Source organism: Cetorhinus maximus, chromosome 8, assembly GCF_964194155.1.
Source record: "Cetorhinus maximus chromosome 8, sCetMax3.hap1.1, whole genome shotgun sequence".
In the NCBI taxonomy this organism is placed as follows: domain Eukaryota; kingdom Metazoa; phylum Chordata; class Chondrichthyes; order Lamniformes; family Cetorhinidae; genus Cetorhinus; species Cetorhinus maximus.
In genome coordinates, this window is record NC_135886.1 from 31,561,632 (window position 1) to 31,579,439 (window position 17,808).

General features: G+C 45.0%; 1 protein-coding gene across 5 annotated transcripts in view; it reads left to right on the forward strand.

Annotated features, from left to right (window-relative positions):
- Positions 1 to 17,808, forward strand: part of itpr3 (inositol 1,4,5-trisphosphate receptor, type 3) — a 322,646-nt gene that overhangs the window by 160,194 nt on the left and 144,644 nt on the right. For 4 of the 5 annotated variants that reach the window (XM_078546659.1, XM_078546662.1, XM_078546660.1 and 1 more), the window contains 3 exons: positions 7,630 to 7,674; positions 10,843 to 10,997; positions 16,343 to 16,442. In XM_078546659.1, coding sequence (XP_078402785.1) covers positions 7,630 to 7,674; positions 10,843 to 10,997; positions 16,343 to 16,442 — 300 coding nt within the window. Of the gene's footprint in view, positions 1 to 7,629; positions 7,675 to 10,842; positions 10,998 to 16,342; positions 16,443 to 17,808 lie in introns of those variants that run through there. The other variant, XM_078546663.1, reaches the window with a different exon arrangement.

Consider the following 17,808-nt stretch of genomic DNA (forward strand, 5'->3'; position numbering starts at 1 on the left):
CCAGGTGTATTTTCACATCAGTATTTCTGAGATCCATTTGACGCAGTTAAAGTGGAATTGCTATTCATTTTGTAAAGAACCTGTAGACCCATTTAGCTGAGGTTTCACATCACATTTTATGTGAAGGAGTAAAGATTTTTCCATGGCACTCAAAGCATCCTTTTATGCTTACACAATTTGTAAAATGAACATTGGCTAGGATTTTACATTTGCAAATCGGGGCTGTGTAAAATGCAACATGATGACATGAATACGGTAAGAAAGAAAATTATTAACAGGCAATGAAGCTTGTTAACGAGCCCATTATCCTGAATATTATGCTGCTCATGCCATGGTGCGATTGGTGTTGGCAGGCGGGCGAGAGTGGCGGGGTCTGCTTTCTCACTATCAGAGGTGAGAAAGCAGGAAGGGGAGTACATCCTTTGGGTGGTGCCCTGTGCCCCTCCCTAGGGTGCCCGATCTCTTCCCACCCAAAACTCTGGTGCTTACTTGAGTCCCGGATCCATTCATCTTGGGACTGCCTCCAGTCCCAGCAGTGCCCACTACTGAATTCTGGTACTGCAGTGGCTGCTCGATCTACTGACCAATCTGATTGACCAGCAGCTCTTGAAGGCGGGATTTCCTCCCACTGAGGGGAGGAAACCCCATTCTTTGCTCGTTTAAGTAGCTAGCAGCGTATTATCGCTCAGGTGCCCTTTTTTAAAAGACCAACTTTTATAATAGGGACGAGAGCAATTGGCTCCCCCCACCATGTAACATCCAGCGCATTTTATAGCCCCCTCTCCTTTCTGTCTCTCTGTCCATTTCCTGCCCCAAAGTTAAAAGCCAGGTAGGCAATTTTTTGTTATAAATGACAATAAATAAACATTAGAAGTGGAGGGTTCAGGCAGAAACATATGATCAAACATAAGAGATATATGGAATAAGTGATTGAGGAGAACCATTGAAGCAAATGTGGAGGAGCCAAGGGTGCGTTTCTCAAGAATTGGGAATAGAGGAATAAGGCAAGAAGCAAAAGTCTGCACAAGGTCAGATTCTGGTTCTTATTTCCTGAAAACCACATTGTAGACTGAGACAGGATAATTTTATTGAATACTGTTATATACGTTCATAGACTGATCATATCATCTCTAACAGAGTGTGTGTGAGAGAAAGTGATAATATGTGAGCCATAGTGGCCAGGACTTACCGGCCCCATTGCGGGCGGGACCCGCCGAGGGCCAGGTGGCGCCCCAGAAGTCCATTGACTTGCGGCAGCACCAGAAGATCAAGGCGGCGGGCGGGCGGGCGCAGAAAACCCCGCCCATAGGCTTTTGAGAGTTTTGTATCTGCAATAGGGGTATAACTTTAAGAAGTTATACAAATGTCAGAATGATTAAGGCAAGACAGTATAGATTTAAGAAATCATTGATCTTAATTGCCATTAATCAGGAACGACACCCAGTCTGCAAAAAATAAAAGACAGAAATAATTCAACTGAAGGGAGCAGTTTGGAGAGGAAATAACAGAGTGAGAAGGTGTGTGCTGGAATGTAATCTCTTACGGTTCTGCTCCTCACTGCACTTAAAAGCTCAACTGCTGTGGTCAAATAAACCTAACTCGTTTTAACTATTAAACTCTGGTCTATGTGTCTAATGAACACTGGGTCCTGTGGCTGCTTCAACTTGTTACACATATGAGTAATTTTCTGCCTGTTGAACATCAATTCACTGTGTCTGTCCGTGAATTGTGTAATTTTATTAAATCCCTTTATTGGTGCAATTTTCCGTGAGGTTCAAAAAGCATTCTTTTTCCTCACATCATTGATCTTAATCTCATTAATCCAACTGTCTCACTGATGTGCAGTTTTGTCAAGAACACAATAATATAAACTTGAATTTCTATATTACTTGTCATATGAATTTTTGGTGTGATTCTGTTTCCTTGGTGATTAAGACTGTCTAATTGAAGTAACCTGAGAAAAGGTGATATTTGGAACCCATAGTATAACATTTCTGAATAACGATACCAATTAAAGGATTTAAGAAGCATGATGGTGGAGGAATGTGAATGCCTTTATGTTGCCCTCATGGAATACTGGAAGCTGATTGATGCTCACTGTTCCCAAAGTAGCAAGTCCTGAATCTCAATATTGCTGCAGCTTCAAATGTTTCATATTATGAAAGGAAGAATCAGAACTGAATGACTTAGCAACCTTTGGATTGATGCAATTGGTTCACTCTCAAGAAGCATTCAGAGGGTCATGCCCGGTAAAGGGAATATTGCAAAGGAAAGGTAAATGTGGAAAGAACTAAAATTTTTGTGGGCAACTATGGAAACGCAAATGAGTTGAGGAGATCATCGATGCCTCCATTCACTTTCTCTTTAAGCATCACCCATAGGTGTATCAGTTAGTGAGGAGGAGAGCAAGGGTGACACAAGGTACGAGTAGCCAGGAGCAGTTGAAACTGGAAGATGAAGAGCCACTGGAAGGTGAGCTCCTGTCTGTCATCAGACTCAAAACTCAGGCCATTTAGAAGGAGGATAGCTGTGAAGGACTAAATATATATACAGGTGCTTGAGATAGTAAGCTGGATTGTACTGTAGATTGTGTCTTAGTTGCAGTTATTGAGGGCCAGGCTTCCCTTGAAGAGTGGATGAGACGCAGTGCTTGCAGGTGCAGTTTGGCTTCATATGTCCTGAGAAGAGGGCCACATCGGTAACCTAAACACTTTACACCCTCCTAAAACTGAGGGAGTACTGAGGAGAGAAATAGGAGATCAGGACTGAAAGAGTACACCACTGCATGCACCAGGGGACGCCTGGTGGAACAAAAAGAATGAAAGATGGCTAGGTCCTTTTTAATTAAAAATTCAGATTAGATTTGCAGACTTCTTTATGGCTAAGTGGACAAATGCCATTGAGAATGTTACATAAATTATGCCAAATTTCTATTCAAGAAGGATTTGTTGTTTCTGAAAAGGGGTGATGTGGGAACAAAACTGTTGAAGTGGCCACATGTAATAGTAAGGAAAACCTCTCCCATATTAGTTCCCTGTAAATGTCTTGCAGCCCGAAAGTAGGTTCTCAGTCATCCACTAGTCCTGCATGCCTTCCGCCTCTTCCTCCAGGATATGCTTTGGGACTCCACTTTGAAGAACAGTGTTATGCAGGACATCACCATGGGTCTAGACACCGTCTCTGAAATGGACTGCAGTGCTCCTGTTCGGACCTAAAATATGTCCTTAAAGTACAAGGTGACTGCTCTGTAATGGTTCAGGTGGCACCATGAACCTTGATGCTCACCAGACTCCTAGGGAACTGAATTGGGGTCATCAGCCACTGCCTCAGATGGTAAATTTGACCTCCAGGAAAGAAAAGGAAGAAAGACTAATACTTACATGGCCCTTTTCATGACTTCAGGATGTCCCAAAGCACCCCATTGTCAGTGGAGTACATTTTCAAGTGTCGTCAGGATTGTCATGTAGGGAAACGAGGCAGCCAATTTTGCGGAGAACGAGGTCCCACAAATAACATTGAGATAAATCTGTTTTACTGATATGGATTTATAGATGAATATTGATCAGGACACTGTGAAAACTCCCCTGCTCTTTTCAAATAGTGCCATGGGGCCTTTCATGCCTGCTTGCAAGGGCAGATGAAACCCTGGTTTAACATTTCATCTGAATTACAGCGCCTGCGACAGTACAGCACTCCCTCAGCACTGCACTGAGGTGCCAGCCTAGGCCATGTGCTGAAGTCTCTGGAGTGGAGCTTGAACTTGAACCTTCTAATTTAAAAATAAGTGTGCTACCATTAAGACAAATCATCCAGACACTTGGGCTGGAATTTTCCGCCCCTGTTCGCGTCGGGTGTCATGGCGGGTGTGAGCAGGCAACATGGCAAGAATGCCAAAGATTGTGTTGTGAAACCAGTTTGCAATTGTCCGCTCCGCCTGTCAGTGGTGGGCCGCCTTTCCCGCCGTCCAACGTTGGGAACCTAATTTCAGTGCATTTGCATCTCATCATCTTGGCTGCTCACCGGAAACATCCCCCTCATGCTGGATCATCCGAGCACGTGAGCGTGGTTGCACGCTGACATGTTTCACAACTGAACATAAGCAACGTGCACCTCGCGAGCTGCACTTCACTCGCGACTTTGAGGTTTGTTTGCCTAACTTGCTCCGAGCAGTACTCGCGGCCATCAACGCCAGGCTTCATAGACAGCACCACATCACTTATAGTGGGGCTCACGAGCAGGTCTCTACTTACCGGAGCAGCCATGGCGGAGGTGGCTTTTCAACAGCTGCAGGTCTAGGGCTTGCTTGGGGAAGGGGGAGAAGTGGCCTCAGGCAAGGGAAGCGGCTGCAAGGCTAGGGCAGTACTGGGGAAGGAGGGTAATCCAGGGTGTGTGTGGGGGCACATGTTGATATGTGCAAGTGGCCTCAAGATGGTGAGGGCTGAGGAGGCAGTCTCCAGAGGAGTTGAGGCCAGATGGAGATGTGATGGTGTGTTTGTGACAATGGCAGTGAGTGAGATGCCAGTGAATGTGTGATGGGCTTGTGAGTTTAGAGTGATGAGATGGTTGCCTTACCCTGCTGGTACAGATGAGATCATTCATCCTCTTTCTGCACTGGATGGCAAACCTCTTCTGAGCAGCGCTGGCACTGACCACCACCTCCCAAACCAGAGTGGCGACACTGATGGGCTTCCGGTGGCCAGAGAGCAGGTAGAGGACATCGCGGTGGCCCTCCATGACATCCAAAGGCAGGGTCATGTCATAAAAATGGTGGGCTGCAATCTTCTTGCCTTTTGGGTCCCTGGTTTGCAAGCATCGAACGCTGTGCGCACGGCTGCAGTTCAAATATGGTGCCTGGGGTGAGGAAGCGGCGAGGTGATGGTGTGGCGGGTGAATTGGAGGAAGCCTGCCAGCGAAACGGCATTCCTATGACTGCAGAAATAATGAGGCAGGAAGGGGATGATACAGTGTGAAAACCCACCATTGTGGCCAGCGGGTAAAACGTTGTTTTACATGCCCGCCACCACATTTAGTGCAATTCTGGAACGATTCCACCCTTGCTGTTCAGCTGCAAAATTTAAGAATTGTAGCATTTCTAAATAGCAAGCATTAACAGGCATTATTTGACATTTGTGATCACTAATCACGTGTTTATCAACTGAAACCATTTTCTGTTGAGAAAGCAATTTACTTCTTGAAAACAAATGCAAGGGCGACTTAATGCAATCAAGGACATCTTGGAATCCTACCATACACTACGGGGTTCTCTCATACTGATGAGAAATGTCCATAGGTGAAGTGTTATACTTACCAGCTCCAACAAGTAATGTGTCTGTAACTTGTTTTATGCATCTGTGTAAAGCCAAATGGCTGATGTTACAAATGTTTCTAGATACAAACTTAAATGACTCCTGGTGTAGAAGTTTAGGGCAGTGGTAACCCATTATGCTGTCTCTGATGGGGTTGGGCTCCAGATGCAGAGCAAGCACATGGTATAGCCTGATGAGTGCTGTGTACTCAGGTGGGCATAGAAGCTCCTTTGGTCTGTTGATATTGGTGTGGGGATACATGTGAGTGGATGCTACATTCCTCCAGTGCGCAATTAGCCTGGCTTCTCTGTATTCCTTTCTTCATCTAAATCTGCAGCAGTTCAAGAAGGCAGCTCCCCATTACCTTCTCAAGGGCAATTAGGGATGGGCAATAAATGCTGGCCTAGCCAGCGACATCCATATCCCATGAATGAATTTTTTAAAAAGTCCCACAGAATGAAATTCCGAGTGATTGCACCATAATGGCCTCTGTTGAATGTTTCAGGAAAGTGAAACAAAGTATCAAAAAATATCCCTGTCCCACACCCCTCAACCAGCTTATATTTCACCTCATTTCTATATTTCCTTAGTCCTGATGAAGAGTCATACGGATTCGAAACGTTGACTGTATTCCCCTCCGCAGATGCTGTCAGACCTGCTGAGTTTTTCCAGCTATTTTTATTTTTGTTTCAGATTTCCAGCTTCCGCAGTATTTTGCTTTTATCAAAAAATAAGGTTTTGATGAAAAAAATAAAAAATAAATAGAAGCAAACTCAGAATTATTTAAAGATCCTGTAAAGCTTTCCTTTAAATTCACTTCTGTCTGTTACCAGCCACCAAGTGACTCTGAATGCCAGCTAGATGCCAGTGCAGATAGCAATAGGGAGCAGTTTACATACAGGCAGCAGTATTTGGATAGATGCCCCCAGCCGCTGATCTCATTTCAGCAAATCACTTTATGGGCATTCGGGAGTGGAAATGTAGCATTAATCGTCCATCATCTCATTTGTCCCTTCCAGCTTCCCCTTTTCCCCACCTGAAATTGGATGGTAAAACAGGAAAATCAAACCCATGGAAGCAAAAAACAATGTTGTGCAGTGTGCAACAAATTTTCAAGAAAATTAAATTATCAACAGCAATATTCCAGCTCAGTTTATCCACCTCTCCCTCCATCTGCCCAAGCCCAGGGACCGGTGCTGCAACATTAATTCATGACCTTGAAGAGAGTGTTGCAAATAAACCACACAACTCTGCTGATTAAACTGAGTTTCCATGGAAAAGTAGGGCATTCTCTACAGAGAGACATGGAATGTGAAGTGATCCAACCGATTAGTGATCAGATGGGAGATTGTGAAAGTTTTTCTATTTATAAGTTTTGTTAAGCACTCAATGTGCAGTGTTAACCTGCATCAAGAATTTACTTTGGGTGTGATAGTCAGAAGACTTTCTTGGAACAAGTTGTTTGGTGCCATTTATCAATGCAAATCAAATGGAAGTTAGCTGGCAGGGCAGGCTGAACAGCATTTTGCAATCTATGTTCTGATCTGTGCTACACAATGAAATAATACATTATATTTAATCTTGTATTGTGATTCACATGTGAGTTAATCATCACACATCATGTTATAATAGTCATAATGTAATAGGTACCACAGTATCTTTACAGTTCAGAAGAAGGCCACTTGGCCCATTGAATCTGCACTGGCTCTCTGAAAGAGCATTCCACCTAGTCCCATTCCCCTGCCTCCTCGTAACCTGGCACATTCTCTCTTTCTCAGGTAGCAATCCAATTCTCTTTTGAATACCTGGATCAAACCTGCCTCCACCACCCTTTCAAGAAGTTTGTTCCAGACTCAAACCACCCTCTGGGTGAAAAGTTTTTTCCTCATATCACATTTACTCCTTTTGACAATTATTTTGAATCTGTGCCCTCTGTTTCTTGATGTATTGCATTTATGAAATGTGTGCACTTGATGTAATGATGCAGTTTACATCAACACATTTTTTTCTTTGCTGAATGTGATATCATTTTGACAAAGATCAGGCAAGGCACTGCCCCTATAACTACCCAAAAGTCTTGATGCAGCACTCAGAAGGGAGACAGGCATTGTCTCTGGTTACCCTTCTATCAAATTAAGTAACTACTTCAGATATAAATAAATAGACGAAACAAAGACACAAGTCTACTACTGACTACTCTTATCTTCATTGGAGTTATCATTGTTCCTTCATTGAGGCAGTTTTGTTATGAAAATGAATCACAGTTTCACTGTGCAATTTTTTTTTGCTGAGCTTTTAATATTATATATCAATTTTCTTTTAGGAAAATTCAGCTTACAAGGGAGACGCCCCTGATTCAAAATCTGTGGTAAGTTTTATTTTTAACATTATTAACACTGAAATGAAGTTAGTCCCATGCCTATGCCTATCTAGATTGAGGCAGAACTTGTACTTGCACAATTGGCTACATTGTGTCTAGGGTAGGGAGGGGGAAAATAGTCAGGATTCCCTCCTGGCATAACTATCCCATTGACTCCTAGGGGCAGAATTTTGCCCTCATTGGGCGGGCGTAGCGGGTGGGCCCAGGAGCAGTCGTGAAGCTGATCGCTGCCCGTGATCAGGCCCTGACATGGATTTCATGCTGGCTGGCCAATTAACAGCCTGTCAGCGTGAATTGCACGCTGCAGCGCTCAGTGCTGCCGGAGCGGGAGCGGGAGGAGCGTGAGCGCGGAAGTGCGCACATGCGTGGGGGTGCGTGCAGCAAAAGCTCCCTGAGGCACAGAGCTGCCTCAGGCAGCTGAAGAATTTTTAAAGTAAAAAATAAAGAATTTAAAAATGTTCATAACATGTCCCCGCTCATGTGACTCTGTCACATGAGCATGGACATGTTAGAAATTAGTTTGAAATTTTGAAATTTATTTTTCAATCAGCGTAAAATGACATCCGATGATGTCGAGCGAGCGTCCTGACATCATCACGCACTTGTAATATTTCAGTCGGCGGGCACGTGCATGAATCGGCAGCGCCTGTGGATGAGGTTTCACAAAAAATCCAAAGGCCGTTTGGCCTTTTCACCTGCCCGCCAACTGTAAGGTTGGACGGGCAGCAAAAAATTTCATTTAATTAGAACTTTAATTGCCTTAATAGGCTTGTTAATTGTCAGCGGGCGTGCTGCCGACTCATTCAGGTGTGCCCGCTGACTGAAATATTACAAGTGCGCGATGATCACAGAATCACAATGCAGAAGAGGCCCTTTGGCCCATCGAGTCTGCACCGACATGTAAGAAACACCTGACCTACCTACCTAATCCCATTTACCAGCACTTGGCCAATAGCCTTGAATGTTATGACATGCCAAGTGCTCATCCAGGTACTTTTTAAAGGATGTGAGGCAACCCGCCTCCACCACCCTCCCAGGCAGTGCATTCCAGACCGTCACCACCCTCTGGGTAAAAAAGTTTTTCCTCACATCCCCCTAAACCTCCTGCCCCTCACCTTAAACTTATGCCCCCTTGTGACTGACCCTTCAACTAAGGGGAACAGCTGCTCCCTATCCACCCTGTCAATGCCCCTCATAATCTTGTACCCTCGATCAGGTCGCCCCTCAGTCTTCTCTGCTCCAACGAAAACAACCCAAGTCAATCCAACCTCTCTTCATAACTTAAATGTTTCATCCCAGGCAACATCCTGGTGAATCTCCTCTGCACCCCCTCCACTGCAATCACATCCTTCCTATAATGTGGCGACCAGAACTGCACACAGTACTCCAGCTGTGGCCTCACCAAGGTTGTATACAACTCCAACATGACCTCCCTACTTTTGTAATCTATGCCTCAATTGATAAAGGCAAGTGTCCCATATGCCTTTTTCACCACCCCACTAACATGTCCCTTCAGAGATCTATGGACACACACGCCAAGGTCCCTTTGTTCCTCAGAACTCCCTAGTGCCCTGCCGTTCATTAAATACTTCCTTGTCAAATTACTCCTTCCAAAGTATATCACCTCACATGTTTCAGGGTTAAATTCCATCTACCACTTATCTGCTCATTTGACCATAAGTCTATATCTTCCTGCAGCCCAAGATGATATCAGGAAGCTTGCTCGACCTAATCGCACGTCATTTTACGCTCGTTTGGGTTGGGCGCACAACTGCACTCCAAGTGCAATATTCTGCCCCTAATGCAAAATGAGGACAGGACTAGTCTCAGCTGTGTTGCTTATCAAGATTGAATAGCATTGTTTCAGTGTGTAGGTTCACATGTGAAGAATAGTCATGTAGGTAAAATGCCAAAGGGCTTGTAACACCTGTGGAACTTGTTATAACTCCTGCCCAGACTCGGAGATCCAGTTAGGGACTAGTAATATCTTGTTTAAAGTAGATGAAGGTTGCTTACCAAGTGAATGAAGTCACAAGGTTCCATGGGTTTTGAACAGATAGAAATAAACTTTACTATCCAAGGTCAAAAAGATAAAGCTTACAGGTCTATGGCTAAGCCAAGCAGATCACCACTGCTCTAAAGGGGTACCCTTGGCCCAAAGGCCCTCTTTACTTAAAGTCTGCTCCCCGTAGCCCTTTCTCTAACTTTTTAACATAACTGGGCCCTGTTCCAGGCCCTGTCTTTGTGACACTTGCAGGCTGCAGGCTGACTTCCCAAAACTGACTGCCTCAAGGAGAATTGTTCACTGACCATTGAACTGATCTGATGACTTATCAAAACACTCCCAGAGGGACCCACCCTTGTTACAAGGCAGGAACCAATGTAACAAGCATTGGAACATCCTGTACTGCAAATGTTACAATCTCCACAGACTGCTAATTTAGCACCCAAGGACACAAAAATCAATGATTTCATGACAAATTATACTCCAGAAAGACACTGTACCTTCAAGAAGGAAGAAAAAATTATAATTCTGAGAGTGCCGAATACTTTCAGGGGTTTGATCTGTGAAGGTGCCTGGTTTCCTGTGGTGCAGTGTATTCATACCCTAATGAACTGTGCTGGAAATGTGGAAAGTAGGCTGTATCATACGATTCCACACAGAACATGACAAGTTTCTAATCTTGGCCAATTGAGATCATCTAGAAGCTGCTGAAGGTGAATTATGGCTTTTATGGACCTTGCCACCATGCACAACTCACAGTACTATGTCACACAGGAATGCTGGCAAAGTATGCTAGCTGACAGCTACAGATTAACAGGACAGGAAGTAAATTGGAGGGAGAAAGTGGTATGGGTTGAATTGCCTACTTCACCTGAAAAGGCACAAGGAGCAGAAAGATTGAAAAATGATGGTCAAAGTGATACGTGAGGTAAATCAGATTTTGTTGAAAGAGAATTTTAGCTTATATAATTTACCGTTATGTAAAACACCACTGCGCTTTAAAGAATAATGCTGCCTTTACAGTAAGGTAACGCTGGATTTACAGTATGTATGGAACTTTCAATAAGTTGAAGGCATTCTGTGTCTACATTGTGTTCAGCAATAAGAATGAACGGTAACAGAATTTCAAAATGGATTTTACACTCTCTCAGCAGGGAGAATCCAGAACCCTAAATCGAAGCAGCAAAAGAAAAGGAGGGGACAACGTTAGATACAAACTAGTGGCTGTGCCCCATGGAAATGACATTGCATCTCTGTTTGAACAGGATCCAACTACTCTGCAAAAAACAGATTCATTCGTTCCCAGGTACCAAAGCTCAAAATGGAAGATTATGTCCTGAAACACCTTATTTAGACTGCCGGTGCCACTTTCTTATTTATACTGTCCGTCACATCTTACAAAAAATCTGGAAGTTTCAGATCCAAATTGTTTCTAAATTATTGCTTAAATTAATATATACAATTCTAAAATCTAAATTAGCCTAGATTTGGTTTATGCAAAGTTTGTCCTTGTATGAATGATACAGGTTTGCCTAGTTTGTCCCTTTTAACAAATAGAGAAAAGGTTTAGCCCAGTTGGTTGAGCACCAGAGTTAGCTCCACTAAGGTACAGATTCTTAAGCTACAGTATCTCCTAGCTGGTCATGAATATGAGGGGAACTGTACTGCACCCAAAGGGAGCTTCCTGACTACAAGAGACTAATCTTTTTTGGTAAATGACCCTTAAGAAATATGTTCTATGCATACCTATCCCTTCTGCTTTATTATGTGAGTGCTTGCTAATGCTGGCAAAATCCCATGCACAGCTAGAAATGGGAACTTAAGAAGAATTTTAAAACTTCAATTCTATGAAATAATGTAGTTTTTTTTTACAGTTGACTTAGAATTTTCTGTGCCTTGGTGGGGAATCCTTGCTGCAATAACATATTCATTAGTTTTGAATTCAGCAGGTGACTTATTGTGGGCGCATCCAGGACCATGTGGAAAATCTACCTGGCTACTTGTGCTCCTGACCTCATCCCATTTCTGGGGTCAGGGCATTTGCACGGATCAGGCAGGTGCCCATGGCACGAATGATGTAACAGGATACCTGCATGGGAAAGTTTAGTGCTGAGCCTGGCCCCATATTACAGTGCTGATCTAAAGAAATCCAAATTTAAAAAAAGATACTTTTTTTTTTGAAAGGCCAATTTCCATTCTGCAAACACTAATTCTGTGTACACCTCGCAATAAGAAAACCTTAAACATTAAAATATGAATGCTTCTGCAGCCTGAGCAACACAGGATGCCAGGGTCTGAAAAATGCCCTTTGTGCCAATTGTTGCAAAGATGCAAATGAAAATGAAGCAAGTCATATTCTGTGCCCACGCCAAAGTTACAAAATATCTATGCTCCCATCACAAAGTTATTTGGAGGCTAGATTTCCATGCATTTTAGTCGGCATTGTCTATGAAACACTACTTATAATTGTACTAAACCTAATGACTGATGATGATGGGCCACATTCATCATTGCAATTCAGAACATGGGCAGTCACATTTGCAATCAGATTTTTTGTTCCATTTGCCATTTTTAAATAAGGAATTAAGAGTCTGTTGAACTTGTTAACAAGCCATACACTGCCCACACCATAAAATGGTTGGCGTGGGCAGGAGTGGGCAAGCCGTTTTAAAAAAAAATTTAAAGGGAAGGAAGGAGGGGCACATCATTCAGAAGGTGCCTTTTGCGAATCAGGGGCACCCTCCAAGATTTTACCCCCCCCCTTTGGCTCCTCCTCTCCTGGCTTCTAGAATGGGCTCTCCTAATCCCTCGCTGCCTAAATACTTATTAAATGTTATGAGGGTTCCTGCCTCAGGCAATGTGTTCCAGATTCCAACCACCTTCTGGGTGAAAACAATTTTCCTCAAATCCACTCTAAACCTCCTGCCCCTTACCTTAAATCTATACCCCCTGGTTATTGACACCTCCACTAAGGGGAAAAGTTGCTTCCTATCTAACCTATCTATGGCCCCTCATAATTTTGTACACCTCTAACAGGTACCCCCCTCAGCCTTCTCTGCTCTAAGGAAAAGAACTCTAGCCTATCCAGTCTCTCGTCATAGCTGAGACGCTACAGCGCACGCAACAATAGGGGCAGGGCATGGCGTAGTGATATTGTTGCTGGACTAGTAATCCAAAGACCCAGGGTAATGCTCTGGGGTCTCCAGTTCGAATCTCGCAATGGCAAATGGTGGAATTATAACTCATTAAAAGTCTGATGATGACCATGAAACCATTGTCGATTGTGGTAAAAACCCATCTGGTTCACCAATGCCCTTTAAGAAGGAAAATCTGTCATCCTTACCTGGTCTGGCCTACACGTGACTCCAGACCCACAGCAATGTGGTTGACTCTTAAAAATGCCCTCTGAAATGGCCTAACAGGCCACTCGGTTGTAACAAACTGCTACAAAGTCTCAGAAAAAAAGGAATGAAACTGGACAGACCACCTGGCATCGACCTAGGCACTGGAAACAACAACGGCAATCTCAGCCCTGTCGACCCTGCAAAGTCCTCCTTACTAACATCTGGGGGTTGGGGCCAAAATTGGGGGAGCTGTCTCACAGACTAATCAAGCAACAGCCTGACATAGTCATCCTCATGGAGTCATACCTTACACATTATGTCCCAGACACCACCATCTCCATCCCTGGGTATGTCCTGTCCCACCGGCAGGACAGGCCCAGCAGGGCTGGCGGCACAGTGGTATACAGTCGGGAGGGAGTTGCCCTGGGAGTCCTCAACATCAAGTCTGGGCCCCATGAAGTCTCATGGTCAGGTCAAACATGGGCAAGGAAACCTCCTGCTGATAACCATGTATCGCCCTCCTTCAGCTGATGAATCAGTGCTCCGCCATGTTGAACACCACTTGGAGGAAGCACTGAGGGTGGCAAGGGTGCAGAATGTACTCTGGGTGGGGGAATTAAATGTCCCTCACCAAGAGTGGCTCGGTAGCACCACTACTGACCGAGTTGGCTGAGTCCTAAAGGACATAGTCTGGATCTGCGGCAGCTAGTGAGGGAACAAGAGGGAAAAACATACTTGACCTCATCCTCACCAACCTGCCTGCCGCAGATGCATCTGTCCATGACAGTATCAGTAGCAGTGACCACCGCACAGTCATTGTGGAGACAAAGTCCCACCTTCACATTGAGGATACCCTCCATCATGTGTGGCACTACCACCGTGCTAAATGGGATAGATTTTGAATAGATCCAGCAACTCAAGACTGGGCATCCATGAGGCGCTGTGGGCCATCGGTAGCAGCAGAATTGTATACAACCACAATCTGTAACCTCATGACCTGGCATATCCCCCATTCTACCATTACCATCAAGCCAGGGGATCACACCTGGTTCAATGAAGAGTGCAGGAGGGCATGCCAGGAGCAGCACCAGGCATACCTAAAAATGAGGTGTCAACCTGGTGTAGCTATAATACAGGGCTACCTGTGCACCAAACAGCAGAAGCAGCAAGTAACAGACAGAGCTAAGCGATCCCACAACCAACGGATCAGATCTAAGCTCTGCAGTCCTGCCACATCCAGTCATGAATGGTGGTGGGCAATTAAACAATTCACTGGAGGAGGAAGCTCCACAAATATCCCCATCCTCAATGACGGAGGAGCCCAGCACATCAGTGCAAAAGATAAGGCTGAAGTATTTGCTACAATCTTCAGTAGATCAGCCAGAAGTGACGAGTGGATGATCCATCTCGGCCTCCTCCGGAGGTCCCCAGCATCACAGATGCCAGTCTTCAGCCAATTCGATTCACTCCACGTGATATGAAACGGTTGAAGGCACTGGATACTGCAAAGGCTATGGGCTCTGACAATATTCTGGCAATAGTACTGAAGACTTGTGCTCCAGAACTTGCCGCACCCCTATCAAGCTGTTCCAGTACAGCTACAACACTGGTATCTACCTGGCTATGTGGAAAATTGCCCAGGCATGTCCTGTACACAAAAAGCAGGACAAATCCAACCCAGCCAATTACTGCCCCATCAGTCTACTCTTCATCATCAGTAAAGCAATGGAAAGGGTCATCAACAGTGCTATCAAGTGGCACTTGCTTAGCAATAACTTGCTCACTGATGCTCAGTTTGGGTTCCGCCAGGGGCACTCAGCTCCTGACCTCATTACAACCCTGGTTCAAACATGGACAAAAGAGCTGACCTCCTGAGGTGAGGTGAGAGTGAGTGCCCTTGACATCAAGGCAGCATTTGACCGAGTGTGGCATAAAGGAGCCTTAGCAAAACTGGAGTCAATGGGAATCAGGGGGAAAACTCTCCGTTGGTTGGAGTCATACCTAGCACAAAGGAAGATGGTTGTGGTTGTTGGACGTCAGTCATCTCAGCTCCAGGACATCACTGCAGGAGTTCCTCAGGGTAGTGTCCTGGGCCTAACCATCTTCAGCTGCTTCATCAATGAACTTCCTTCCATCATAAGGTCAGAAGTGGGGATGTTCGCTGATGATTGAACAATGCTCAGCAGCATTCGCGACTCCTCAGATACTGAAGCAGTCCATATCCAAATGCAGCAAGACCTGGACAATATCCAGTCTTGAGCTGACAAGTGGCAAGTAACATTCGCACCACACAAGTGTCAGGCAATGACCATCTCCAACAAGAGAGAATCCAACCATCGCCCCATGATGTTCAATGGCATTACCATCACTGAATCAACATCCTGAGGGATACCATTGACCCGAAACTGAACTGGACTAGCCATATGCATACTGTGGCTACAAGAGCAGGTCAGAGGCTAGGAACCGTGCAATGAATAACCCACCTCCTGACTCCCCAAAGCTTGTCCACCATCTACAAGGCACATGTTAGGTGTGATGGAATACTCCCCACTTGGCTGAATGAGTGCAGCTCCAGCAACACTCAAAAATCTCGACATCATCCAGCACGGAGCAGCCTTCTTGGCTGGCACCACATCCACAAACATTCACACCCTCCACCACCGATGCACAGTGACAGCAGTGTGTACCATCTGCAAGATGCACTGCAGGAACTCACCAAGGCTCCTTTGTCAGCACCTTCCAAACCCATGACCGCTATCACCTAGAAGGACAAGGGCAGCAGATAAATGGGAACACCATCATCTGGAAGTTCCCCTCCAAGCCACTCGCCATCCTGACTTGGAAATATATCACCATTCCTTCACTGTTGCTGGGTCAAAATCCTGAAACTCCCTCCCTAACAGCACAGTGGGTGTACCTACACCACATGGACTGCTGCAGTTCAAGAAGGTAGCTCACCACCACCTTCTCAAGGGCAACTAGGGATGGGCAATAAATGCTGGCTCAGCCAGCGAAGCCCACATCCCCTATATGAATAAAGAAAAAGATTACGGGACAGTAGAGGGCTGAATTCCCAAGTTAGAACTAGAGGTGGATAAGAGGAAATTGTGGATGCGCTGCTCACAACATTTCTTCCTCTCGTCGAAAATTGCGAGTGGCCGTCCAGAATATCCTAAAATCTGTGACTGGTGGGAGAGACTGCTCACTGGTAAAAAAAACAGAGCAAACCAGCCTTTCTAAGTATGAATTTGTTATTTCAAATATTAATACAAATCACTTCTTACAAATATTCTCTTTGACGTTTCAGGAATTCATTTGTGAGGTTGCGGCATCTCTGTACCAATACGTGGATCCAGAGCACAAATATTCCTATTGATACCGATGAAGAAAGACCAATAAGATTAATGGTAGTTATTGAATTCTGGCTCCTCTGGCTAATTTTAACTTTCACAGTCCAGTTTAGAATGATAGCATATGTTTTTCAACATAGTAAATGCTAGCCATGGTTAACTCAGTGCGCAGAATCATCTGCCTCCCACAGGAAGCAAGGAAGGAGGGAGGAAGGCCTGAAAATTTGGCGGGTTGATACCCAAGGCCTTCCCCATAGTCAACCTTGCCACCGCACTTCTGCTTGAGTCCCTTAAGTGGCCAATTAACAACCACTTAAGGGCTTCATCTCGCCTCCTCTGCAATCTTCTCCGCCCCAGGTCGACCTGCCGACATGCAGGCCTGCAAGACTGTGTGGGCTGCATGTCAGCTGGAGGGAGGTGGTTCCTCGACCTGCACTAATCTGTGCAAGATCAAGGGCATGGGCACGGGGCAGGGGGGTGGCTGCTGCCAGCCAGCTCCCTGCCTTTGCTGTTGACCCCAATGGACCCCCTCTCCCTGCGACCCCTACCACCCAGAACCTCCCCCCCCCCCCCCAACTGGGCCGCTCTGTAATTCTCGGACTCCGGAATGGGAGCGGTGGGTGTGTTGTTCCAGCAGCAGCCACGGCCGCCTCCTTGGTGCTGCCAAATGCAAGAGCTGCTGACCTCTGATTGGTGGACGGTACATCATATTCCGGGATCCTCAATCGGGAGGAAGGCCCATCCAGTTAATTGCCTGATAGGCAGATGATATGGCGGCTTTCCACCTAAAAGAGAGCGCAAGTGTCTTGCCACTTTTTCAGGCAGTGCCAGAGACACCTGTTGAGAAAGTTCCACCCATTGATGCCAACCTCAACTGATGCAATCTCTATGCAGATTACTAGGTTTGCTGAATCACCATGGATTCTGACCAGGTTCTAGAAAAGAAAACCAATTTGTTTCACTGAATGTAATCTATGCAATAAGAGGAATGGAACCCGGAAAATCTACATGTAGCTGTTGCATTGCAATTTCTGATAGAGATCAAAAAAACAACAAAATAACCTTAGTTTGTACACAAGAAGTAATTAAAACTAGGGGGATACTTGAATGATTATGGAACATCTAGTTCTGAATGATGTAATACGTTCCAATTTAGCAGGAAATCCATGCAATGGCTCAGGGTTAAGGGGAACTAAATTGGTTCATTACAATTTAATCAATGGTGATGAACTAGTGTGATCCATTAAGGTGGATGGGCAATTAATGTTTTGAAGGTCAATAGAATGAAAGTGAAAGGTAAATATACAGTACTGTTGGAATTGATTGTCCTAATTTTGAAAAGATTAACTTTATTTTGTAGAGTTCCATTTGTCTGACTAATGACTGCAGCTCACACTGTTGAGGGGTACTGTTTGCTTGGATC